This window comes from Salmo salar, chromosome ssa26 (genome assembly GCF_905237065.1).
Source record: "Salmo salar chromosome ssa26, Ssal_v3.1, whole genome shotgun sequence".
Classification (NCBI taxonomy): Eukaryota; Metazoa; Chordata; class Actinopteri; order Salmoniformes; family Salmonidae; genus Salmo; species Salmo salar.
This window is the reverse complement of record NC_059467.1, coordinates 27,113,946-27,141,519: the sequence shown is the minus strand read 5'-3', so window position 1 is coordinate 27,141,519 and position 27,574 is coordinate 27,113,946. Positions and strand designations below refer to the sequence as shown.

Sequence of the window (27,574 nt, the reverse complement as noted above, 5' to 3'; positions counted from 1 at the left end):
GCCAGACAAATAATATGTGAAAGCAAATCTGACACAAACATGAAGAGTAGCCACATGTCCATTTAATAAACTAAAACACTGTACATTTGCTGCAGCTTCGTAAAAAGTGTGACTTGGAGAACTTTAACTACTACTATACACACTCCCACGCATGATCTTGTAACAAACATTTTCCCCCCCAAAACAAAATTGTAGCTGTGGTCTGTGGGATAGGCATAACTCAAATAAAATAAAGTGTGCTCTCAAGATTCAATTCCTACAAAAGTAGTGCATGTGGCACATTTTGCCCCCCTGTATTTTCTATATAAAAATGGATGAAGTGGTCTTTATTACAACAAACAGGTCAACAGAAATTGAAATGGAAGTGTGTTGAAAAAATGAAGCCCTTTAAAAAAATATATATTTTCTATGCAGTGTCACATTTAATGTTTATCAGTCATTAATTCTCAAGCTTGATCTCAGTATACAGAACAGTGTCAACTTGGACCAGACCTGCACACAGTTACAAATACTTGTGGTGTCACATGCTACATCTGCCTTGCTGAAATTCCTTTATGATAAAGGATAACGTTTATTATTCCAGTTTACACACCAATTCCTCAAAAAAATTAACTTAAGTAAACAAAATTTTTAAAAAACTGATGAAATCTGTAATATGATCAAACAAAAATGGTTTAGTTCCTCCATCATGACATCATATGAGATAGCCACTATCCCATTGCTAGCTACCACGAGGACACTTCCCAAAAACAATTACTGTGAGTCCTTAAGAAAATGACTGTAATTAGCTGTGCAAAAACATGGCCTGTTTTCTGGCAAATCTTTTGTAACAATATGACCATAAATCACTTAAAAATAAATCTGTCTGGGCTGGAGTGTCACAATACAAGATCATAATTTCCCAGGGAAATATTTCTGAAAGTAGCACTTTAAGGTGACAAAAAATGTCCTGTAAGACTTCTCACCTCAGCATCCATAACTCTCTGGCACCACATGCAGGAACAGGCATTCCTCTCAAAGCTGACAACAGCAGCAGCCTCAAGGAGCCCAACAACTAAGCTAAAATACGTGTTTTGGATGCTCTATAAAGATACATTGTGTTGTTCTATTCTCACATCATAACATGTAGATACTTGCAGTATCTGTAGTTGGCACCTGCAGTGAGATGGCATAAATTTACAAAAATAGGCTACATACACTTGTAATACGTGAGAAAGCTCATTGCGTGACATTGTTGAGCAACATTATCAGAGATAAACAAAAACAAATGAAAACTCAAGAGTCCTACCAGCTAGAACACAATTGGCAACAGATGCCATTGATTCACTGTACTACATGACCTTGAAATGGAGCAACATGAGCTGTATGCACTATTAACAATAGTCTGATGTAGTCGTTTGGAAATGTAGAGCAGAGCAGATACACAGACAAGACAGTACTTCCAAGTCATATGAATGTTTGCAAAGTTGTAACCCGATCAATTCAGATCAATCCTCATTGACTACCCATGAAAATAAACATGTGAAAACACACCAATAATTGGATTTAGAATTAAAAAGAATAATGAAATACAGTTTAAGAAAGCAATCGGCCTCAATGCCCTTGGAGAAACATAGCCAAACCTAAATCTAACCCATTCACAAAAGCTCCCTAAAACACAATGTCTGCACTCCATACTAAGACCATACCAAAATGCACCGAGTGTTTGCAAAAATTGCTAATCGTTTGCAAACATAATTCAGACATCCTTGCAAGTACGTGACCAAACAGGTCTGTAATCACAGATCTGTTTACACAACCACCGAACGTCTCACACAAATCCGAGTCTGGCTCAAGCGCATTTAAAGATCCACTTTCAGAATGATTGGGAAAAAAATAATATCCGAGTCTGATCTACCGTGGCCCCTCTGTTTAGCTGCACATCCAAGGCTTGTGTTCGGAATTGAAATGGCATATTGCCTATACAAATGAAATACAAACCCAATCCTATCAGAAAGTGAATTAAATGGTACAATGGCTACTACTAGGAAAACTAACTTTACATTTTGTTTCTTGACAAATACTGTAATACTAAGTGTAAACTAAATGGACCTGCTTGGCAAATGACATGTTTACAAAACCTGAAGCAAGAACACAGTCACGGCAGCAGAGGTAGAGCATGTGTATCATTCTACTGTGTATAGCTACTTAACAGATACATATGCATACCCTTGTAAACTATTATAAGACTGTATGTGGCCTTATCTGACAGGTATCAAACAAAGATATGATTTCATATGAGAAGTGTAAAAGACAGAGAAACTATTTGTTTGTACGGTAACACAAATACACTGAAACAAAAGTGTTGAGCACCACTTTACATCTTTCATTGCAGTGTTGTTAAAAATATAGCCCAGATGCAGCTTAGAAAATATATGCATTCAAACAAATCCAAAACATCTTCCCTATTTATCAAAAACAGACAAACTCAAACCTTTTCTTCTTAAATAGAGAAAAGAGGACAAACAAATGTGTTTGTTCCGAGTTGATACCAGTGCTAGCTAAATACACATTTCAATTGAAAATCGCAACAATCGATGTTGACCAAAAAGTGGCATTTAAGAAAAACACACCAATTGAATTTAGTGAGAATAAGGGCATTTCAAATAAATATCTCCAATTCAGATCATAGGGCTTTCCCCAGAGAGGCGAGAGAAATTGAGCTCTGCTGTGGGGCACTGGGTCAGCCAGGTCCTGTGGTCTCCAGTCCACACAATCTACAGTAGGAAACAGGAAGTATGTCTCAGGCCCAGGGCTGGTCACACGGTCAGGGTTCATAGATAGAGACTGACTCATAGTGGTTAGTCAGCTCTCTGTAAACATAACATACTCAGACTGGCTGATAGAGGGCAATACACACACATAGCCCTTATCACAAAGCCCAACGGGACAGGAAGCCCTCCTCTTGGAGCTTTACCCTTCTCCCGTGGCACCTCACGGCACGCAATACACTCCCAGGGGTCAACCGGGAGCAAAGGAAAAACATATACCAACCAGCAATACAATTAAGTGCCAATTCTGAAATCCCCCCACAACCTTTTTTCAGTAACTGTACACATCACCCTCTAAGAAGGCCTTCTGTATTTCACTAGAATGACAACACAATCCTGTGCACAGCCAGGGCTGGAAGGTTGTAGCAGGTCCTGCTATGTAGAGTGTAAAGGAATAACAAATTTGCAGCCGAAGGGTGAATGGTAGTTGATGCCCACTTCCTGGAACACCTGCTTCGGCACCCCGATGTCACACAGGTAGACCCTAGCCTCCCCACCATCCAGAGGCAGGGGCAGGCCCAAAGACAGGGTCCACTTGGCCTCCACGGCCTGCTTCTGGCCACTCACTGGAGGGTCAATGCTGAGCACAGGAGCCCTGTTCTGGTTGGCCCAGTCCGCAGCCGCCAGGTACCAGGCCTGGTCCCTCAAGACGCCATTCTCATGGCTGTCCAGACAGTTGATGACCAGGTCCACTGGGCTGACCGGCAGGTCTGGGAGGAGAGAGAGGGACAGAGATCAGGGCTTGAACTGAAAGCTTCTGAGTAGCTACACCTCCAGCAGAGGGCAACATCGTTTCAGTGTACCGCTGTTAAAAGCAGACAAGCAGCACAGATTTTAGTGTCTAGCTAATTGTGCCTTATGTGTCTAACTATACTGAATGGAAATATAAATGCAACATGTAAAGTGTCGGTCCTATGTTTCATGAGCTGAAAAAAAATATCCCAGAAATGTTCCATACGCAAAAAAGCTAATTTATCTCAAATTTTGAGCACACATTTGTTTACATCCCCGTTAGTGTGCATTTCTCCTTTGCCAAGAAAATCCATCCACCTGACAGGTGTGGCATATCAAGAAGCTTATTAAACAGCATTATCATTACACAGCTGCACCTTGTGCTGGGGACAATAAAAGACCACTAAAATGTTGTCACACAACACAATGCCACAGATGTCAAGTTGAGGGAATGTGCAATTGGCATGCTCACTGCAGGAATGTCCACCAGAGCTGTTAACAGAGAATGTAATGTTAATCTATCTACTATAAACTGCCTCAAATATGTTTAGAGAATTTGGCATGTGGACGAGTGGTTTGCTGATGTCAACGTTGTAAACAGAATGCCTCATGGTGGCAGTGTGGTTATGATATGGGCAGACATAAGCTACGGACAACGAACACAACAGCATTTTATCGATGGCAATTGGAATGGCCAGAGTTACCATGACGAGATACTGAGTCCCATTGTTGTGCCATTCATCCACCGCCATCACCTCATGTTTCAGCATGATAATGCACAGTCCTGGAAGCTGAAAATGCCCCACTTCTTCCATGGCCTGCATACTCAGACAGGTCACCCATGTTTGGGATGCTCTGGACCAGTCATGTGAAATCCATAGACTAGGGCCTAATGAAGTTATTTCAATGAATTTATTTACTTATAAAACTGTAAAATCTTTTAAATTGTTGCATGTTGTATTTATATTTTTGTTCAGTATACAACAGAGGGAACTGTCTACTCTAGATTAGAAAACAATGGTATTTTTATACAGCTCATGCTAACAAAAGAACACACTACAAGGAAGTGGATTCACCATCTTCACTATCTACAGTCCATTTACCTTTCCATCTACAGTCTCATCACATCTAATGATTTCAAAAGCTGATCATATCTGAACAGAGAACAAATCTGGTAGTCAGGATAAGTCGGTACCTTTGATGCTGGCCACCTGCTTGCCGCTGGTCTTGCTGTAGAGGGCGAGCTCGTTGGTGACAGACTCCTGTATCTTGACGAAGTTGGGAAGGAAGAGGATGACCTCCACCTCGTGGTTGGCCAGGTGCCGTCCACAGCTGATGCCCTGGGCCCCCTGGACATGGGGGCCACACAGCAGGGCCACCGTGGGACGCTGGTGATTATTCTTAGGTGTCAGCCTGGGGACATCCAAGAGACATATGTGATTTGGTTGTTGTCTTATTTTGATTTATTATCAATACAAATAGTACAAGCCAAGGCCTGGGATATGTGATTACTGGTGGATTAGACAAACTTTATTGTCCTCATTGAGATAATTAATTGTGCACAATACAAACATGACTGATCTGAACATCATGATCTGCAGTTTCCACACACTGCAAACAAAGGAGCATTATCATCACCTCAGGACTGCATAGGTAATAAACTGGTTGTTGTGCAAGTGTTTCCCTTTCTTATAAAAACACAACTCTTCAACTACAGCATAAACACCAGAGGAAGCCTTTATCTGCAGTCATTGTAATCAAGGTGGGTGGAGCATTGTGTCCTATGTCGATCATAAGCACCTCACGCTTTCAATAGGCTGCTACACCTTTCCATGCAAAGTATTGGCTTTCTGTCATGATTAACTGCTAAAGCCACTGCCTATTCATCATAAATATGGTGTTTGTATTGACTGCTTCACACGCACAAAGAGAAAAGCCTAAAGCAGAGGGGAAATGGAAGATTCACAGCCTGTCAGACATTCTTGACTTAACAGGGAGAATGATTTCTAAATACACTAGATGACAAACAGGGGGGCGCTGTTTTGAAGCCACCGCGCTTCCATTTTGGTGCTCCCCAACCATTGTAAATAAAAAAAAAGTAATGTCTTTGCAACTCTGCCTAGAAGGCCAGCATCCCGGAGTCGCCTCTTCACTGTTGACGTTGAGACTGGTGTTTTGAGGGTACTATTTTTGCTCTAGGGTACTCAACTAGTCTAAAGGCGGCCAGTTTTATTGCTTCTTTAAATCAGAACAACAGTTTTCAGCTGTACTAACATAATTGCAAAAGGGTTTTCTAATGATCAATTAGCCTTTTAAAATTATAAACTTGGATTAGCTATCACAACGTGCCATTGGAACACAGGAGTGATGGTTGCTGATAATGGGCCTCTGTACGCCAATGTAGCATTCCATAGAAAATCTGCCTTTTCCAGCAACAATAGTCATTTACAACATGAACAATGTCAACGCTGTAATTCTGATCAATTTGATGTTATTTTAATGGACAAAAAATGTGCTTTTCTTTCAAAAACAAAGACATTTCTATGTGACCCCAAACTTTTGAATATCCAGGAAAACAGAAGTTAAGTAAATAATTCTAAAACCATTCCAAAAATACAATAATGATGCCAATTTGCTAGATAAAGAATGCACAAATATTGTTTCTCACACAAGTTTATTGTTGCCCACACAAACATCCCTTATTTATATGATTTATATATGTTTGGTTGTAGGCCCAACTCTTTCAACAACATTTCTGAGTACTCCGTAGGTTTTCATACTTCCCGGGAATGACCAAGTCTGACAAAACGGATAGCTCAGGTCCTTCACTGCTCAAAGCTGTGCTAACTGCATCCTGTGTCGCATGTCGACGTCTCTTCGAAGTTGTAGCAGGTCATCTGTTGTTGGTGGTGGCACTTCAGGGAGTCTTGGATCATCTGATCTCAGTATCATTCCCCTTGGTAGCCCCAATGGAGAGCCCAGTGTTCTCAACACTGCTCTCTGGAATTCTGGGCTGTAGTCCTGTGCAGTTTTCAATGTGTAGACACTCCACCTTCAAGACTTGTTATTGTAGTCTCCTTTAGCTGAATGATAGAATAATATTTGGTGAGTATTTTGTCTATGGATTTTCATTACCATCAGTACAGAACTGTAGCGTGCAACTACAGGCTACAAAACTCTAGATCATCTTTACTCCACACACAAAAACACATACAATGCCCTCCCTCGCACTCCCTTCAGCAAATCAGACCATAACTCTATCCTCCTGCTTCCTGCTTAAAATATTTTTTGCAAGACCTGCCACATCCAATGAGCGTCAGAGCTGGTGTAGTAGGATTCGATCTTCGTCCTGTATTGACAATTTGCCTGTTTGATGATTCGCCAGAGGGCGTAGCGGGATTTCTTATAAACTTCAGGGTTAGTGTACCGCTCCTGGAAAGCGGCAGCTCTAGCCTTTAGCTCAGGGCGGATGTTGCCTGTAATCCTTGGCTTCTAGCTGGGATATGTACGTACAGTCACTGTGGGGACGACATCATCAATGCACTTAATGAAGCCGGTGACTGATGTGGTAAACTCCTCAATGTCTTCGGATGAGTCCCGGAACCTATTCCAGTCCAAAGTGCTGGCGAAACAGTCCTGTAGCTTAGCATCCGCTTCATCTGTGCACTTTTGTACTGAGCGGCCTCTGTGCACTGGTACTTCGTGTTTGAGTTTTTGCTTGTAAGAAGGAATCAGGAGGATATAGTTATGATCAGATTTGACAAACGGAAGGCGAGGAAGAGCTTTGTATGCGTCTCGGTGTCTGGAGTAAATGGTGATCTTGAGTTTTGCGCCTCTAGTTGCACATGTGATTGGTAGAAATGAGGTAAGATGGCAACTCCCATTCTCGGGGGCCTGATTGGTTTCACACTTTCCCCAAGCCCTATAATAATCACACCTTATTCAACAAATTGCATTCTAAAATAAGGACCATGATTAGTTGATTATTGGAGTCAGGTGTATCAGCTGGGGTTGGGGAAAAAGCGTGTCACCAATCAAGCCCCCAAGGACTGGAGTTGCCCAACCCTGACCTAGATAGACAACCAATAAAACATTCCCCATCAATCCCAATTTGGAATACGATTTTACCATTTGACAACTATGAAAGAATTGCCTTTGATAACCTCAATCTTAGATATTCAGAGTAAATACATTAATTGGAGAAGTAGGCTATTAGACAGAATGAGGACTTAATGTTTCCAGTCATTTCATATAATGTCATGTTACAGTCTTATACACTCAATACATGTGTACATTTTGGGCTGTCTGTTTACATCTCAGCCAGACAGCTCAAACAGGGAATAACATAGTAACATCTCTATGCAGTAGGATCATGTTGGGCTAGAATGTCATCAATAATCAAAGTAAATCCTGTGCAGTTCATTTTCCTAAACAGCCTAGCTAGATAGATGCATAGCATAAAAATATGTTACTTTGTTATTATTGTTCTTAGCTAGCTAGGGGAAACAAAATGATGGAACAGACAACATGGTTAAAAATATTTTGCTAAAGTCTATGCTTACCGATCTGATTCTGCTCCAATACTCAACAATGGTGGGGCTGGAAACAGGCTTGCTAGGTGTTGATGTCGATTTATTCCTTTCATGACTGAAAAATGATATTTCGGGTTCAAAGATATTTTTGAGAGCTTTGACGTCAAGCAATGAAGTCCAGTTCAGATACAACAGCCAACAGGAGACAAAACTAGCTAGTTTTAGAATGTTGTGTTGTACAACAGCTGACTAAAGACAGGGCATTCAGATCAAGAAGAAGAGACCGTTGCAGTTGATACCGTTTCGTCAGTGAATCTTGGAAAATCCAGCTGACGACATGACAGGTTCTAAAACTAGACCCTTCAGATCAAACAAACCGTTGCATTGTGTCTCATCTTGTGTATTTCAAATGAACTTTATGATCATGGCTATTCCTTGCCAGTAGAGTAGTGTGTGAAATGCTAGCTAGCTTATATCACAACGTGACTTTCAGACCACAGAAATATAACACAAGGTCAAGTAACGTTATACACATAAATTAGGTAGCTAGTTAGGACTAAATAGTGAAGCTAAATGTTATATTGAAATGAAAAAAAACCCAGCAATGTCAAAGTCAGCAAATAAGCTGCACAAGCTAATACAAACTATTGGATGTGTGGCTTGACAACAATCAAAACAAGTAAACCAAAATAAACACTTGCATACATATTTACAAGTAAATATCAAAACCATCATTTCACTTTATATCTAGAAAGATGTATTATCTACCTAGCAATGTCTTACCTTTTCAGCAGAAAAAAATGCAAACTGTGTCAGTTTTGAATCCCTTCAACTCTCATTGTTCTCTCCACTGAGTGAACGCAAATCCGAGGTTTATTCTAGTCTTGGTCCGGGCTTAATCATTTTCCCTTTTCTCCTTCAGGCAGGCTAAAGGTGCAATATTGTTATGATTGCATCACATTGGATGACCACTAGCGACTTATTCAGGAGGACTGCCAATATGGGTGACCGGTGGCTTCAAAACCTCTCATCGGCCAATATATAGCAGCCGCAATCCAGAGTTTCATTGATCAGTGGCTTACAGGGAGGTTAATTGCCTGTTTAAAACACCTTCCTACAGTATATCACCACGGCAACAATACAAGAAACAATGAAAAATTGACAAAAACAGGACATAGACATGTTCATATAACCCTGGGTCGTGTTCATTAGGGCACACCGTAGCAAAACGCCTTGGAACTGAAAACAAAAACGAACATTTCTTATTGTTCAGATATTGTAGTACCTCCCCATTTCAAACCGTTTTCTTTAGTTTCGTGCCTATTGAACACAACTCTGGTATCAATGAAGCCTGTTGCATGTGATGTTACCACAGTAGAGGAAGCCCACCCAGCCACTCACCGGTTGGGGCCCCCCAGTAGAGTGAGGGCCATCTGGCTGGCACACACACCAGTCATCTCCAGCCTCCGCTCCAGAGAAAGGCCATGCCGCTCCGCTGAGGCCAGAAGACACTTGTGAAGCTCGTAGGACACACTGGGGACAACCAGGCCAGAGTCTACAGTCAGAGGAGCGAGAGAGACAACAGGGGAAAATAAACATGTATTAGTTGTTATTGTGCCAAATTATAATATGTAGCTATGAGAAGAGAGAGATTGGAAGTTTTAAAAAAGTTCCAGATTTTCCCCAAAAATATATGGAAATGGTACTTAAAATATAACTGTATAGAATCCTCATAATCAGTGTGACTGGACATTATCAAAAATAACTACAAGGCCTAATTCACCAACAGCATGAACTTTCACGATGAGGAACACACACACACACACACACACACACACAGGAACTCTTCAAGGAGTAGGAGTTCATGTATAAGCAGAACATCCCCTCACGCGAGGAGCCAGTTCCCTTGGGAAAGCCTCTTCCCTTGACCTGATCTCTTTCCAATCACGGAGGGAAGATTCCCTTCTTCCTCTCTCATTTGTCACTGTTGTCCGCCGCAACAACAAAGAGAGTGTCATATTTTGTAAAGGGCTGCCAAACATGAGGATGCAAACTGAACTGCCTCTCCTAGCTATCCCCTGCGGTCTTCTGGAGGGGCTGGGTTCACACGCTCCAGCTCATCCCTGCTGAGCTCCCTCAGCATCCCCATAACCAGAGCTTTGGGCTGAGAAAGACACCGGCAGCAGCACCCCGGGCCCACACACACTACCGCCACACCTCACAGAGGACTCCACCAAAACATAAGGGTACCATGACAAAGGGGAAACTTGAAAACAGGTGGTTAAGGTGTACTGGTTGGTACACCCATGTGCCAATGAAGATGGCTAGTGTGTGTGGGAGTGTTGCAGCTTGACTTCTTGAGTGAATACTCAGTTCCAGGACCACCCACCCACCCACACACATACAGTACCCGTCAAAGGTTTGGACACACCTACTCATTCAAGGTTTTTCTTTATTTTTACTATTTTCTACATTGTAGAATAATAGTGGAGATATCAAAACTATGAATTAGCAAACATTTCTAAAAACCTGTTTTTGCTTTGTCATTGTGGGGTATTGTGTGTAGACTGATGAGGGAGAAAAAAAAATGTAATCAATCAGTTTTAGAATAAGGCTGTAACGTAACAAAATGAGGAAAAAGTCAAGGGGTTAGAATACCTTCCGAATGCACTGTGTGTATGTGTGTGTGTGTGTGTGTGTATGTACAGTGGGGGGGAAAAGTATTTAGTCAGCCACCAATTGTGCAAGTTCTCCCACTTAAAAAGATGAGAGAGGCCTGTAATTTTCATCATAGGTACACATCAACAATGACAGACAAAATGAGAAAAAAAAAATCCAGAAAAATCACATTGTAGGATTTTTCATTAATTTATTTGCAAATTATGGTGGAAAATAAGTATTTGGTCAATAACAAAAGTTTATCTCAATACTTTGTTATATACCCTTTGTTGGCAATGACACAGGTCAAACGTTTTCTGTAAGTCTTCACAAGGTTTTCACACACTGTTGCTGGTATTTTGGCCCATTCCTCCATGCAGATCTCCTCTAGAGCAGTGATGTTTTGGGGCTGTCGCTGGGCAACACGGACTTTCAACTCCCTCCAAAGATTTTCTATGGGGTTGAGATCTGGAGACTGGCTAGGCCACTCCAGGACCTTGAAATGCTTCTTACGAAGCCACTCCTTCGTTGCCCGGGCGGTGTGTTTGGGATCATTGTCATGCTGAAAGACCCAGCCACGTTTCATCTTCAATGCCCTTGCTGATGGAAGGAGGTTTTCACTCAAAATCTCACGATACATGGCCCCATTCATTCTTTCCTTTACACGGATCAGTCGTCCTGGTCCCTTTGCAGAAAAACAGCCCCAAAGCATGATGTTTCCACCCCCATGCTTCACAGTAGGTATGGTGTTCTTTGGATGCAACTCAGCATTCTTTGTCCTCCAAACACGACGAGGTGAGTTTTTACCAAAAAGTTATATTTTGGTTTCATCTGACCATATGACATTCTCCCAATCCTCTTCTGGATCATCCAAATGCTCTCTAGCAAACTTCAGACGGGCCTGGACATGTACTGGCTTAAGCAGGGGGACACGTCTGGCACTGCAGGATTTGAGTCCCTGGCGGCATAGTGTGTTACTGATGGTAGGCTTTGTTACTTTGGTCCCAGCTTTCTGCAGGTCATTCACTAGGTCCCCCCGTGTGGTTCTGGGATTTTTGCTCACCGTTCTTGTGATCATTTTGACCCCACGGGGTGAGATCTTGCGTGGAGCCCCAGATCGAGGGAGATTATCAGTGGTCTTGTATGTCTTCCATTTCCTAATAATTGCTCCCACAGTTGATTTCTTCAAACCAAGCTGCTTACCTACTGCAGATTCAGTCTTCCCAGCCTGGTGCAGGTCTACAATTTTGTTTCTGGTGTCCTTTGACAGCTCTTTGGTCTTGGCCATAGTGGAGTTTGGAGTGTGACTGTTTGAGGTTGTGGACAGGTGTCTTTTATACTGATAACAAGTTCAAACAGGTGCCATTAATACAGGTAACGAGTGGAGGACAGAGGAGCCTCTTAAAGAAGTTGTTACAGGTCTGTGAGAGTCAGAAATCTTGCTTGTTTGTAGGTGACCAAATACTTATTTTCCACCATAATTTGCAAATAAATTCATTAAAAATCCTACAATGTGATTTTCTGGATTTTTTCCCCTCATTTTGTCTGTCATTGTTGACGTGTACCTATGATGAAAATTACAGGCCTCTCTCATCTTTTCAAGTGGGAGAACTTGCACAGTTGGTGGCTGACTAAATACTTTTTTCACCCACTGTACCTACAGTTGAAGTCGGAAGTTTACATACACTTCAGCCAAATATATTTAAACTCAGTTTCTCACAATTCCTGACATTTAATCCCAGTAAAAACGCCCCGTCTTAGGTCAGTTAGGGTCACCACTTTATTTTAAGAACGTGAAATGTCAGAATAATAGTAGAGAGAATTATTTATTTCAGCTTTTATTTCTTTCATCACATTCCCAGTGGATCAGAAGTTTACATACACTCAATTAGTATTTGGTAACATTGCCTTTAAATTGTTTAACTTGGGTCAAACGTTTCAGGTAGCCTTCCAACAATAAGTTGGGTGAATTTTGGCCCATTCCTCCTGACAGAGCTGGTGTAACTGAGTCAGGTTTGTAGGCCTCCTTGCTCACACACGCTTTTTTTCAGTTCTGCCCACAAATGTTCTATATGATTGAGGTCATGGCTTTGTGATGGCCACTACAATACCTTGACTTTGTTGTCCTTAAGCCATTTTGCCACAACTTTGGAAGTATGCTTGGGGTCATTGTCCATTTGGAAGACCCATTTGCAACCAAGCTTTAACTTCCTGACTGATGTCTTGAGATGTTGCTTCAATATATCCACATAATTTCCCTTCCTCATGATGCCATCTATTTTGTGAAGTGCACCAGTCCCACCTGCAGCAAAGCACCCCCACAACATGATGCTGCCACCCCTGTGCTTCACGGTTGGGATGGTGTTCTTCAGCTTGCAAGCGTCCCCCTTTTTCCTCCAAACATAATGATGGTCATTATGGCCAAACAGTTCTATTTTTGTTTCATCAGAACAGAGGACATTTCTCCAAAAAGTACAATCTTTGTCTCCATGTGCAGTTGCAAACCGTAGTCTGGCTTTTTTATGGTGGTTTCGGAGCAGTGGCTTCTTCCTTGCTGAGCGGCCTTTCAGGTTATCTCGATATAGACTAATTACTGTGGAAATAGAAAGTTTTGTACCTTTTTCTTCCAGCATCTTCACAACGTCCTTTGCTGTTGTTCTGGGATTGATTTGCACTTTCCCACCAAAGTACGTTCATCTCTAGGAGACAGAACGTGTCTCCTTCCTGAGCGGTATGATGGCTGCGTGGTCCCATGGTGTTTATACTTGTGTACTATTGTTTGTACAGATGAACGTGGTACCTTCAGGCGTTTGGAAATTGCTCCCAAGGATGAACCAGACTTGTGGAGGTCTACAATTTTTTTTCTGAGGTCTTGGCTGATTTCTTTTGATTTTCCTATGATGTCAAGCAAAGAGGCACTGAGTTTGAAGGTAGGCCTTGAAATACATCCACAGGTACACCTCCAATTGACTCAAATTATGTCAATTAGCCTGTTAGAAACTTCTAAAGCTGTGACATCATTTTCTGGAATTTTCCAAGCTGTTTAAAGGCACAATCAACTTAATGTATGTAAACTTCTGACCCACTGCGCGGCTCAATATCCCTTTGATAGTGAAGCAGGTAAGACCTTAATGGCCTGTTCCAAAGCGCTGGCCTGGCATTTGAGTGCTCAGCGTGGCCTCCCCCCTCATGTATTATGTGCATGCAGGCACGCATGCAGTTATCAGAAACACACAGGCATATCACTCAAGGCAGAACACACGCAGTCTGACATGCAAGCAAACACACACCTGCAAACAGCAGATAGACGGATGTCGTGCCTGGGTGAAATTAACCTTATCTCTTCCCTGTCCGTATCTCCACATCCCTCCCACTGTTTCAGTACAAAGACAGGTAATATGTTACAGTGGTGTGGGAGAAACCCAGTAAACTCTGCTGCGCCGTTCCTCGGACAATCACGTGAGCGATAAGCACACAGCAAAGTTAACTGCTCCTTGTCATGCAACCTGCCACTGAGGAGAGGGAGAGGTGGGAGTGGCACTATGATCTAATTGCTTGTTGACCATCCCGCCAGCTAGGTGTGTTTGTAAAGAATTCCGCTGCTACAGCCACCCACCCCGATCCTGTGTGTACACACACACACACACACACACACACACACACACACACACACACACACACACACACACACACACACACACACACACACACACACACACACACACACACACACACACACACACACACACACACACACACACACACAATGCTTTACTGGGTAGCCAGGAGCACCAGGCTGCAGTAAAATAAACTGAGCTGGAAGCAATCCTTCAAGCATGACAACGAGAACGTCGAAGCTGAAATCAATACACACATGCAGGCAGGAAGCGGGCCATGGGTGATTAGGGCTGGCGCTGAGAGAGGGAGGGGGGAGAGAGAGAGAACAAGGAGTGAGGTTCCACAGTTTCACAAGGCTCCTCCAGACTACAGGCCTGTTACTGCTGCAGTACCAAGGGGCTGCGAGCCTCTAACACTCCAGACACTCCATAACCTCAGCCCTCATAACTATGATTATTGCAGGTCAATTAATTAGAAAGTTCCATTTGAGGGCCTCCCGAGTGGCGCAGCGGTCTAAGGCACTGCATCCCTAGCTGTGTCACAACCGGGAGTCCCATAGGGCGGCACACAATTGGCCCAGCGTCGTCCGGGTTAGGGGAGGGTTTGGCCAGGGGGCTTTACTTGGCTCTAGAGACTCCTTGTGGCGGGCCGAGCGCCTGCAGGCTGACTTTGGTCGTCAGTTGAACAGTGTTTCCTCTGACACATTGGTGCGACTGGCTTCCGGGTTAAGCGGGGGGGGTGTTAAGTTTGGCGGGACATGTTTCGGAGGATGCACGACTCGACCTTCGCCTCTCGAGCCCGTTGGGGAGTTGCAGCGATGAGACAAGATTGAAATTGGGGAGAAAAAGGGGTACAAAAATGTAAATAAAAGTTCCATTTGCTCTCATGCCACCGGACCAGGGGAATCAATAGTTGTGAATAACACTTGTCCTCAGCTCTCGCTCTCTCTCCTGTCACTCTCTCCATCAAAGGTAGTTTACAGGGCAGTGATTTGATTTGTTCTGTGGCTTTAGTGTGTTTGCAGTGAAGAGATTTGAGTACATGTGTAGCAGTGGATGCTGCTGAGGGGAGGAAGGCTCATAATAATGTCTGGAACGGAGCAAACTGAATGTGTTTGATGTTGTTGATACCTTTCCACTTTTTCCATTCCAGCCATTACCACGAGCCCGTCCTCCCCAATTAAGGTGCCAACGTGTAGATGGAGTGGTTTAACACAAATAGGAATTCGCAAAGGACAGTAGACCTATGCCTTTTCCACCGAAACGGAATAATAAGGCCAATGATGCACCACACACATAGCCCTTACAGACTACGTGCAGACAGACAATATGTTATGCCAACGCCAAACAATTGTTTTCCTAGCCCCTTTTCTGTTGTCTCATGTTGTTGGTTTAAATGTTTACAGTGGATAGGAATGGATTCGGGTGAGAGCAGCCTGGAGTAGGGTAAGGGTTTGTTTCACATAGTGTGGTTGCATCCCAAATGGCACCCTATTCCCTATGGGCCCTTAGCAAAAGTAGTGCACTATATAGGGAGCCATTTGAGTGGTAACCTGTGTGTGACTATGAGAGGTGCTGTTTATGTAAAGCTCAGAGCGGTCTGTTAATTACAAGGTACAGAGGATGGGGCTTAGCATGACAGCATTCAGGCAGAAAGAGGCAGAGGTAGCAGACCTGCCCAGCCCGTTCTGTAAAAAGAGAAAAGCGTCCACATTCAGCTCCCAGTTCTCAGCACCACGGGCAAGGCTTTTAATGGCCGCCTGGCCCGCATTGTCATCCTAGTCACCGCACTGCTGTCGCCATGATAACGCTGGCTGGCGGCCATGTTAGGCTACTTAGAAAAAAGTGCCAATGTCATAACCCTTTCTAAGAACTGTTGCACATTTCACATACCTGTATGTCGGTACAGTGTGTACTATTTGAGGCTAGGGCTCACATTCATGTAGTGAGTCATTTCATGTAGTGATTTAAGTTATCCAGCGAGGTGTATCAGTGTAGTATCTATGTCTGGGAGTATTTAGTCAGCTGGCAACAGAAGCACAACACTCCTATCTCCATGCGGGCACAGAATGCATTCTATGACTAATAGCGATGGTATTGGCATCGCTATCCTTTTTTCCTAATGAGAGAGCGAGCATGTGTGCGTGTGTGTGTGTGTGTGTGTGTGTGTGTGTGCTTGTGCTTCACTTAGACCTATATCACTTTATGCCAACACCAGAAACCAGATTTGACTGGTACTGATCCCCTATCCCTACAGCGTAGAGATTGGTCCAGCAGAGCCAGAGTGACAGGTGTTGCTCTTCTTGTCACACCCTGGAATCCAGGCCAGGGGCCTAGCATAGTGTGCCATTCACTTATCTCCTGTATGAAACCAATTATGTAACACACTTAAAGAGTGTTGTTGAGGTGTGGGAGAGCGGCTCCTCTTCCCAGAGACGGACTGGGACTGCATGGTGTGGTGGGGCAGCTCAAAAGTCACCTGCTGCCTCAATCAAAAGAGTAACCGGAGTTGGATCCCAGCCAGCCCAGCACATTGCGGAAGTGGGAGGTGGCCTTCTCTGGCCAATAGGAGACAGTCAAAACCACAACCAGCAATGAGTTTCAGTGTTGCGTCACAGAACCACAATGTCACTCTGAGAACTTATACTATTTCTGTCTAAAGTCAACACTGACATGGATGGGGAATTCAACTAGTTTACAAAGTAAACACTACAATCATTATCACCGGTCTGCAAGACACGCATGCAACAGAAAACATCCTGAGGGTAGAACTTGTTGTGTCGGTCATCAATTCTTTTAATTTTCACCAGATACAGAGAGTCAAAAAATATATATTTTTAATGGTAAATCCCCATTCTCTGGTTGAATGGGTAACCAGTCTACAGAGGTTTTCCCATCTTTGAGCTACATGAAAAACATTCTAGTACCTTGAAGGAGAGAAAAACAAACAAGAGTCTGTATGGACAGAGAAGAATAGCTCATTAGAGCTGTGTGTGTGTGTGTACGGTGGGTGTGTCACTCCTTAGGGAGAAGCCAGCAGTGATTACTGAGAGGGAGAGGCTCAGCCTCTTCACCACACGCTGAACACGGGCTGGGCTGTGACCGGAACCTATATCTCTCTCCCATCACATCTCCAGCCCAATGGTCTTCACTGAGAATACCGACACTGTTGTAATTCCTCACAGTTGCGTCCGATTACTGTTTTTTTTTTTTCTTGCTTGTTAGTTTAAGGCCTATTTTAGAGCTGTACACAATGTCCTGTCTCTCCATTAGTCTGGCTCGCTTAGCCAAACCCATGGGTCTACTGTAGCCTCAATAGATCCAGCGGCTGGGGTGAGAGACACTCAGGGCCTAAGGGCACTGGCAGGCAGGCCTCTGGAAGTGAATGTGTGATGACAGATGTGAATGGAGAGTGCTCTATCTGTCTAACCCTCAGGGCAGCAGGTTTCTAGATGTGGATGTGTGATATATATGTGAATGGAGGAGGGTGCTCTCTCTCTCTCTCCCTCTCCCTCTCTCTGTGAATGGATCCAATGGAGGGTGTTGTGTTGTCTCTCTCTTACCAGTGCAGTACTCCTTGCCCCCGTGTTGTGGGACCGTGATCTGCCGGTAGACGACTGGTTTGACCTCCAGGATGTTCTCATCGTGACGGTAACGTGTGGGTGTACCGCGTTCACCACCGGGCGTACCACGGGAACGTGCCCCATTGCAATCTGTGCCGTCAATCTGCGAGAACACGGCTGCCTTGTCGAACAGTGCCAGGTTCGCCTCAAAGTCAAAGTCTGTGTCCATACCCTCGTCCATGTCAGCACCAAAACACTCATCGTCCCTGAGCCTCATCTGCCCTCCACCTCCTCCTCCTCCGTTCTTCACTCCGTTCTTCTTCGGCGTGGCCTGGTTTGGCCCTCGGTTACTAGATGATGCTGGAGGACCTGAAGAACATAAACCAAGACATTAGGACGATTTATTCCGATTTCTTTTTACAGTACATATTTTAATTTTTATCTAACCTTTATTTAACTAGGCAAGTCAGTTAAGAACAAATTCTTATTTACAATGACGGCCTAGGAACAGTGGGTTAACTGCCTTGTTCAGGGGCAGAATGACAGATGTTTACCATGTCAGCTCAGGGATTCGATCTAGCAACCTTTCGGTTACTGGCCCAACGCTCTAACCTCCAGGCTACCTGCAGCCCCTATAGCCTGACTAGCAATTATGGTGCACAAGCCCAAAATCCCAGTTAAAAGGACTGGAGTCCATTAATCTCTGTCAGGACTCCAGTCTGCTCTCTATGGCGTCCTCAATACTGATCTTATCCTATGGCTGTATCAGGAGCTACAGTTATATAACAAGCAACATCAATAGCACATTAATAACACAGGCTAGTAGTTTTCTATCAACACACAATCCTCAACGTTTAGATACATGCATGGCGCACTAACAAATCAAAAAGAACCAACTGGAAAAAAGAATAACTGGAAAAACCGGGTGTTCAACCCTAACCGTGATGAGGTCTCACGCTAACCTAGAGAGAGAGAGAGAGAGAGAGAGGCACAGTCGCACGCAAGTGTCACACTGACAGCTAGGTACTTTGGGCTCTCACGCAAGATACACACCAAGACTCTCAGTCAAGTCACGTACACACTACTGTTGTCACAATGGCATTGTCACCCAATCACACCAACTGATCTGAGACCTGCTACAATATCAATGTATTTTCGACAATGGAGGGGAGTGAGGGACTGCTTAACAAAAAAATCTGTTCATATGTGTGCATTAGCTTTTCAACATAGGCAAACATTTTACAATGAGACCGCACAGAGTATAATTACCTACAGGTCTATTGTAAATGTCTGTGAATCAGATGCCTGAATGCACTGGGCAACGCTCCAAGTCAAGCAGAGAATAATGAACACCAAGTTAGTACTAGTGTCTGATAGAATTGATGTGAAAATGTGGAGAGGTGTAAGAATCTTAGGTTCAATGACAGCTGAAATACTTGAACAAAACATGAATTTGAGCCATGTGAAAAATCATTGACTGGAACTACATTTCAAAGAATGATTAAACATGACCCATATTTAAGTTACACACGTTACAAGCAAATGTCGGGCCAATACTCTTACAGAAAAATGAATCAGGAGCTAAACTGCAGTGAGTGACAGCGTGCTGTATGAGGCTTGTCAACATGTTGCTGTGTTGTGTGGAGGGAAATGTGTTAACATGCAAGGTAAGACTGACAGAAGGAAAACAATGTCAGTCAGCCGCAACAACTCCCTCTGTGTGTGATTTTTTACCTTGTCAGCTCGGGGATTCGATCTTGCAACCTTTCGGTTACTAGTACAACGCTCTAACCACTAGGCTACCTGCCGCCCCAATCAAGAACAGGAAGGAAGAGCTTTACTGTACAATTAATGTATGTACCAGGAGCACAGGACAGACAAAGGACTAAGCTGATAGCATGTATAGGAACATTTTTATATGCAAAAAATAAATAAAAAAGCAATTTCCCCCCCCCCAATTATACTCTTAACAAGGTCTGTTTGGATCCAAGATAATCCACTCGATTTGCAGAGGACTATGCATCCTTCATTTCATTCCTACATTCCCATCCTAAATCTCCCAGCAAGATTAATGTCAGATAATTACAAATCATTTGTATAGCCCATGATCTTGTATAAGTAGTCCGTAACCCCACCTCCCTTTCTTTCTATGGCCCCCTGCTAAGGGGCTGGTTAGGGGCATGGCATTGCGTGTGAAAGGGTCAGCCCAACCCCTGCCACTCAGCACTTTGGTCTCATGCAATTTGTGCATTAGCTCCCTTGGCTGTTGGCCCAAGAATCTGGAGATTAAAATAAAAAATCCAAAAGGTAAACAGTGCTTCCACAATTGATATGGCCTGGCCCCTTCCAAGCGCACTGCCACTGGGACAACATGGCTTCCTGTGGGGGGGGGTTCCTGTGCTGAGCAGGAGAGAGGGAGGGAGAGGAGACGGAGAACAGAAGGGCACTAAGGCACGTAAGCCAGGCCTTGCATAACCTCCTCTTTAGGAGCAGACACAGCGAGGGGGGAATGTTTATTGATCTTAGTCACACACGTATTGTAAAGAGGAACTTTGGTACAAGCCTTCAGCACGCTATGGGAATCTGGGGCAGTCACAGCATTGCAAACAGTGCCTGGCTGCTTCCACGCTCAGTAAGTAGTAACCTGGTGACACCATAGACTAGAGGAAAGGACATCGGTTCACCAGACAGACAGAAATAAACTAGACTGATTAAGTAGATAACTACTACGTAGTAGTTATTTTAAAAGGGTTAGTGCTTTATGGGTTGTGGTTATTATACCTAGCCGAAATGATTAAAAAAGTATTCTAATAGTACATCCGAGGTTAATCATTTACTAAAACATGTGCCAAAACACTGCAGGGATTTCTGTGTCTGATAAACAGAAATAACAGAGCAGGGACCAAACAAAAGAAACAGAAGCCCTTAATGTATGAATGTGCCGGTCAGGTAAAACAGTGTAACCTTTCCCTTCCTACCCACAGATCCTAGGTGTCTCTCGGAAAAGACAAGCGCATAAATGTTACTATGATCAAAAACAGAAAAAATGCCAGGTGAAGCAATGTGTTGGCTCGGCTTCAATGACTGCTGACAAACTGTGCAGAGCCTAGAGATTAGGGAGTGGATTTACATGTGACACTGATACTTGTAGTTTCACATTTCCTCCTGTCACTGAATAAGGAAAAGATCAACAATGAGAATCTTCTGGTCTATAATCACAGTCAGATAGCGGGAAATATGTTCATGACTGTGCTTAAACTGTCTTATGTAAACATGTCATAATTGAGAAATAGCCTCGTTCCCAATGTGATAATGTGTCGAGTGTACTTTCTAAATGGGACTAACTGTTACGATTGGCACCAAATTTAATTAGTAAACACATGAAGGGGCTAAATATAGTGCAGGTCAAATGTATTAGCCTACATCTAGCACACATAAGCAACAGAGGCAGAGATAAAAAGTTATGTAGTCATTGAGTGTGATGGTTAAATAAAAAGGTTAAATAAATGGTGTAAGATTCTGATGCAATAAATAGCGCGTTCAGAAAGTATTCAGACCCCTTAACTTTTCCCACATTTTGTTACGTTACTAGGGCTGTGGCGGTCACGAAATTTCGTCAACCAGTGATTGTCAAGCAAATAACTGGTCGGTCTCATGTTAATTGACCATTAATTAAACACATTTAGCATCTCCTGGCTTCCACACATAGCCTACAAGCCACCGATGCAGACCTTTGGAACATCTATACTACAAAAAGTTTAATAAATTAATGTAATATAGCATACACCATCACAATAAATCTATTATTTATTTTAGACAGGTCTAAAGAAGCATGATATGAAGAAAATGTAGTCTATTTAAGAAGAACAGAATAGCACACTGAGTTGTCCTTATGTTAGGCCTTGATCTGGCTATGCCAAATAGCTGTGGGCTACACTAATTCATTTAGCAACAAGATTTGCTTAGAATTCTGTGGCATTATTTTATAGTATGAAGAATACAATTGAACAAAATATAAATATTTTCGCCAAACAATTTGAGGGACTGCGCACGTGCGGTTATTCTGTGTTGAGCGGTTAACAAAGAAATAGGTACTCCTATATGCTTAATTTAGAGATATTAATGTAACTTTAGTTGTTCTACAAACGTTGGGGTATATGTTTAGATTTTTTATACATTATAAGGCTGCTTGATGCGACTAATGATGATTTGAAAAAAAGCTCTGCTTTGTTTTTTCGCAGGCTGTACACACTTCATTAGTCTCTGATTCACAATTTGACAAGCACTTGATAATGCCTAAAATGTCATGGCAGCATCCCCTTTGTGGCCGTAATGCACCCTAAAAAAATGCATGCCTTTTGCGGCCAGTGGCCGGTGTGCCCTTCTCCCATCACGTGAACGGTTATTTCACACAGGCTACAAGTGAAGACAGACACCGGGGACGCAACTGCGCGCGTCCTTATCCAATTCCGAGGTGCGTATTGAAGATTTTGGAAGAACTGTCCACATTTACTTTTCGTCAGCCAACAAGAGGAGTAGGCATAACGAACAGCAAAAGCACGAGCCTATGTCAATCTACTATCCCCCATAGTAAAAATTCAACCTATTCTATTCTGTGTGAGAAATAAATATGGTAAGCGAGTCTATAGGCCTAGCATACAGAAAGCTGATGGGATCCTCCTCTTTTAAGTAGAGGCCATCACTGTTTTCTCACGCAATTGCATAGCCTATGAAAATGTTGCGCAACATGAGCTCATGGCCTCTAATGAAGTGTTTGATTAGATTTTCAAATACATTTGCATCGATGTCAGAGTGATTAAAGGGACAATAAAGTGCTGAGTACCAGGTAGTTAGCAAGTTTGGTAGGCTACTAATGACCATCAGCAGCATTAGAGCTTGGAGAAGCCTAATTACCATGACTCGTGAACATTGGTGTGACGGTAATACGGTCACCGCAACAGCCCCCTATATGTTACAGCCTTATTGTTACAGCCTTATTCTAAAATGGATTACATTTATTTTTTTCATCAGCAATCTACACACAATACCCCATAATGACAAAGCAAAAACTATTTTTTTTGCACATTTATTATAAATAAAAAAACTGAAATATTACATTTACATAAGTATTCAGACCCTTTACTCACCGATTACACCGATTACAGTCTTCTTGGGTATGACGCTACAAGCTTGGTACACCTGAATTTGGTGAGTTTCTTCCATTCTTCTCTGCAGATCCTCTCAAGCTCCGTCAGGTTGGATGGGGAGCGTTGCTGCACAGCTATTTTCAGGTCTCTCCAGAGATGTTTGATCGGGTTCAAGTCCAGGCTCTGGCTGGGCCACTCAAGAACATTCAGAGACTTGTCCCGAAGCCACTCCAGCGTTGTCTTGGCTGTGTGCTTAGGGTCGTTGGAAGGTGAACCTTCACCCCAGTCTGAGGTCCTGAGTGCTCTGGAGCAGGTTTTCTTCAAGGATCTGTCTGTACTTTGCTCTGTTCATCTTTTCCTCGATCCTGACTAGTCTCCCAGTCACTGACACTGAAAAACATGCTTCACCGTAGGGATGGTGCCAGGTTTCCTCTAGAAGTTACGATTGACATTCAAGCCAAAGAGTTCACTTTTGGTTTCTTCAGGCCAGAGAGTTTTGTTTCTCATGGTCTGAGTCCATTTGGCAAACTCCAAGTGGGCTGTCATGTGCCTTTTACTGAGGAGTGGCTTCAGTCTGGCCACTCTACCATAAAGGCCTGATTGGTGGAGTGCTGCAGAAATGGTTGTCCTTCTGGAAGTTTCTCCCATCTCCACAGAGGAACTCTGGAGCTCTATCAGAGTGACCATCGGGCTCTTGGTCACCTCCCTGACCAAGGCCCTTCTCCCCCAATTGCTCAGTTTAGACAGGGGGGAAGATCAATGGAAACAGGATGCACCGGAGCTCAATTTCGAGTCTCATAGCAAAGTGTCTGAATACTTAAATAAGGTATCTGTTTTTTATTTTTAATACATTTGCAAAAATTTCTAAAAACCTGTTTTTGCTTTGGCATTATGGGGTATTGTGTGCAGATTGATGAGGAAAACATTTAATTTAATCAATTTTATAATAAGGCTGTAACGTAACAAAATCTGGAAAAAGTCAAGGGGTCTGAATACTTTCCGATTGCACTGTACATAAGAAGGCAGGCTGTGGCCATTGTAGAACGCGGTGAAGCCGCCCATGGCCTATTCAAATGCACTCAGTCAGACAGCACTCTTTGTGGCTTCTGGAGAACTGCTGATAGAAGATGGTGTTCAACTACCACTGTATAAAAAGTCCCCCAGCCCAATTGTTGTTACCTGAAGGGACGTTGCATCGGGGCCTTGCAACCAGTTTGAAAAATAAATCTCCCAAAATAGTCCTCTCATCTCACCTTTGCGTAAAATGGTAATAGGAGCGGTGGTGGAATGGGTGTTGTTGGCAGGGTAACCACCTCTGCTATTCTGACCACTCTGCCCTGAAGATTTGACGCCTGGATCAGACAAGACCCCATGTCCAGCACTGGCTCTGCAGCCACCACTTTGAGTTTGGATATCCAGGAACTTGAGCTCTTTGATGTCCATAGCACTGCACAGAATGTAAACATTGACATGTTAGACATGTTAACAGCAGATTGCTTAAAACAAATAAGTAGGCCCCTATGTATTGTGAAATAACTAGAGCAATGCACAGAATGTAACTAGTATGTCTGTAGCCTGAGTCTCAGATCTGTTTGTGCCGTCTTGCCAAATGCCAACTCCTATGTCATTGTCACCGCAAATTATTTCCTGAAATCTGTGACGCAGGCTAATCTTTCTGTACTTCACCATGTGAAAGCCTTACCTGAAGGTGACCTCAGGGACAGGGCACCTGACCCCATTGTGGAAAGGTTGTCTGAGAGAGATGGTCTGACTAGTCTGGTCCACAGATGACACTTCTCCCTGGTACATGCCCAGGGTTGGTCCACAGTTTATTGACACCTGACTGCCCAACCAGTCTGCAGCCATTCTCTCTGGCTCTAGGCATATATGGAAGACAGAGAACAACTTCACAAATACGTAATAGCTTTCTGATTAATGGGACATTAATGGTGTAAAACTGTTCTGTTTGAGCTACAAACCAAGTTGGATGATATGTATAAACTGAAAGCAGAGGGAGCCTTTGTCAGATCTAGGAAGAAGTGGCTAGAGGAGGGTGAACAAAATCAATCTTATTTTTTCAGGTTAGAAAAATACCACTCTAAAAATAATACAATTCAACAATTAAATATGAATGGTCTCATCACAGATGATCCCAAATTAATCTCTAACTTTAGTTGCAACTTCTACAGGAATGTATATAGTTCTAAGTATTGTAAGGTTTCCTCAACTCTTTCCTTTGACTCTCTGGGGGATGTGAAATCAATTGGGGAGGCTGAGAGGGAACAGTTTGATGACCCTATTATAGTTGAAGAGATCATTTATTCTATTGAACACCTTCAAAATAATAAGTCTCCTGGGATTGATGGTATATCTGCTGAGTTTTACAAAACTTTTTCTCAACAGTTGGCCCCATTTCTGTTGGAGGTCTTTTCTGAAAGCATTACAAATAATTATCTCTCTCCCAGTTTGACTCAAGGTCTGATTACATCAATAACTAAGCCCAAGAAAGACTTGCTTCTACTCAATAATTGGCATCCAATCTGTCTGCTCAATAATGACTACAAAATATTTGCCTCTATACTTGCAAAAAGAATGAAGGAAGTATTGGACTCAATTATGGAAGAGACCCAATCTTGCTTCATGAGGAATAGACATATCTAATAATATCCGACTGGTGTTAGACCCTATTGACTATTCTGATTTAATGTTCGAATATAGTTTTACTGTCTTCTTAGACTTTTATAAAGCCTTCGATACAGTGGAACATGAGTTTCTATTTCTCTCCCTTGAGAAATTTTGTTTTGGGGAATTATTTTGTAGTACTATTAAAACTCTTTATATGAATGGGAACAGTTCAATTAAATTAAAGCATGGTACTTCTCCTAGATTTGATTTGAAAAGAGGGATTAGGCAAGGTTGCCCAATTTCACCTTAGCTCTTCCTGCTTGCAACCCAACTTCTTACAAGTTCTGTTAAACCAGCAATATAAAAGGGATCTCTATTACAGAGATATTATCATAAGTCAACTTGCAGATGACACAACCCTCTTTTTGAAAGATGCTGACCAGATTCCTAGAGCAGTCGATGTGATAAATATATTTTCCAAAGCATCTGGTCTTTGCCTAAACCTTAATAACTGTGAATTGTTTGCTGTTAAAGACTGCGTGATACCCTCTATATGCAATATTCCAGTCAAGGAAAAAGTAACATACCTTGGGATTACCATATCTAAGGATCAACAGTAAATATGCTCATTCAATTTTATACCTATTATTGAAAAAAACAAAAAGAAGTTGAACCATTGGTTGCAGAGGGATTTATCCTTGAAAGGTCGAGTATTGCTTTCTAAACCTGAAGGTATCGCCAGACTTACTTATGCAGCCCAGTCCCTATATCTTGACAACAAAATAGGTAAAGCGGTTGACCAGGTGCTTTTCAACTTCATCTGGAAAAATCGTACACATTATATTAGGAAATCTGTCGTTATGAACTCATATGGATACGGTGGTCTCAATTTTTGTTGTTGTTGATTTTCCTACTTTTGAATAATACTTTTAAGATACATTGGGCTAAACATTTTTTAAAGAATCCAACTAATGGTGTAAAACAGTCTAAGGAATTAGTTACGGGTCTAAAATATGAGTTCCATTGGCTATACAATGGGCTAACAGCGGGGGGTAACCACAGCCCTTTGTAAATTACTACTAGCTACTCACTCATCACTTCCCTACTCTGGCAATTACGTCGTTAGTTAGCTAGCTAGGAAACAAGCTGGCAATGTAGCTGTCAAATACCCTAGTTGGCTGTCACTGTGTTAAATCGGTATCTAGCTAGCTAACCAAATAACGCAACTAGCTAGCTGTTCCATTCGAAAAGATGGCTAGCTAACTAAATAGCTAGCTACTGCCAAATTGTTGTGAACGCTAACGTTAACTAGATAACGTTAGCGTAGCTAAATCAGAGATCATGGCTAACGTCGGTTATTAATATATCCATCCTCTCCACCCTTTTGTTATTCATTAAACGCTGTCAGGTAAAATTGAAAATTATATACCTTGTTTTTGTGTATGATAGAGTTTTTGTGATGAATTTGCTAGTTTGCTAACAACACTTTCTGAACTCGAAGAATCTGTGTCGTTTCCTGGTTACAACGTCACTTCCTTCGCTTTCCCCACAAGCGTTCATTGATTGTTTATGCAGGGGGCACCAATGAGGCCACATGTTGCTGCAAAGGTTTATTAAGGTAAATGCAATGATGATAAAAAGTTAGGGCATTATTTACAATGCCAACAAAGGTTGTTTTAAATCATTGCACCAATGGCAAGTTTATAGCTTATTTACTCATGAAAATGTGCTCAGTTTGTGTACTGATTGTTTCTGTAGTAGAAGTCCAAGTCTTTTACACAGGTAAGTGATGATATCCAACCCTATCTTATCTAGCTAGTAGTGTTACAGATTTACTCTTTGATCAGCCAAATACCGACGTCCTCTCCTAATGGTTGGCCTGTGTATATT

General features: G+C 42.6%; 1 protein-coding gene and 1 long non-coding RNA gene across 2 annotated transcripts; both read right to left on the bottom strand.

Annotated features, from left to right (window-relative positions):
* Positions 1–40: 40 nt before the first annotated feature.
* Positions 41–27,216, bottom strand: LOC106587552 (enhancer of mRNA-decapping protein 3). Its single transcript, XM_014176048.2, has 7 exons — positions 27,114–27,216; positions 24,762–24,936; positions 24,313–24,506; positions 17,913–18,281; positions 9,476–9,629; positions 4,738–4,955; positions 41–3,520 (listed from the first exon to the last, which is right to left on the bottom strand). Exons 2-7 carry the CDS (start codon positions 24,923–24,925, stop codon positions 3,186–3,188), a joined length of 1,434 nt encoding a protein of 477 aa, XP_014031523.1. The 5' UTR covers positions 24,926–24,936; positions 27,114–27,216; the 3' UTR covers positions 41–3,185.
* On the bottom strand, positions 6,200–9,465 carry LOC123730803 (uncharacterized). Its single transcript, XR_006762235.1, has 3 exons — positions 8,858–9,465; positions 8,105–8,189; positions 6,200–6,625 (listed from the first exon to the last, which is right to left on the bottom strand). It is a non-coding gene; the product is annotated as an uncharacterized lncRNA (long non-coding RNA).
* Positions 27,217–27,574: the final 358 nt, after the last annotated feature.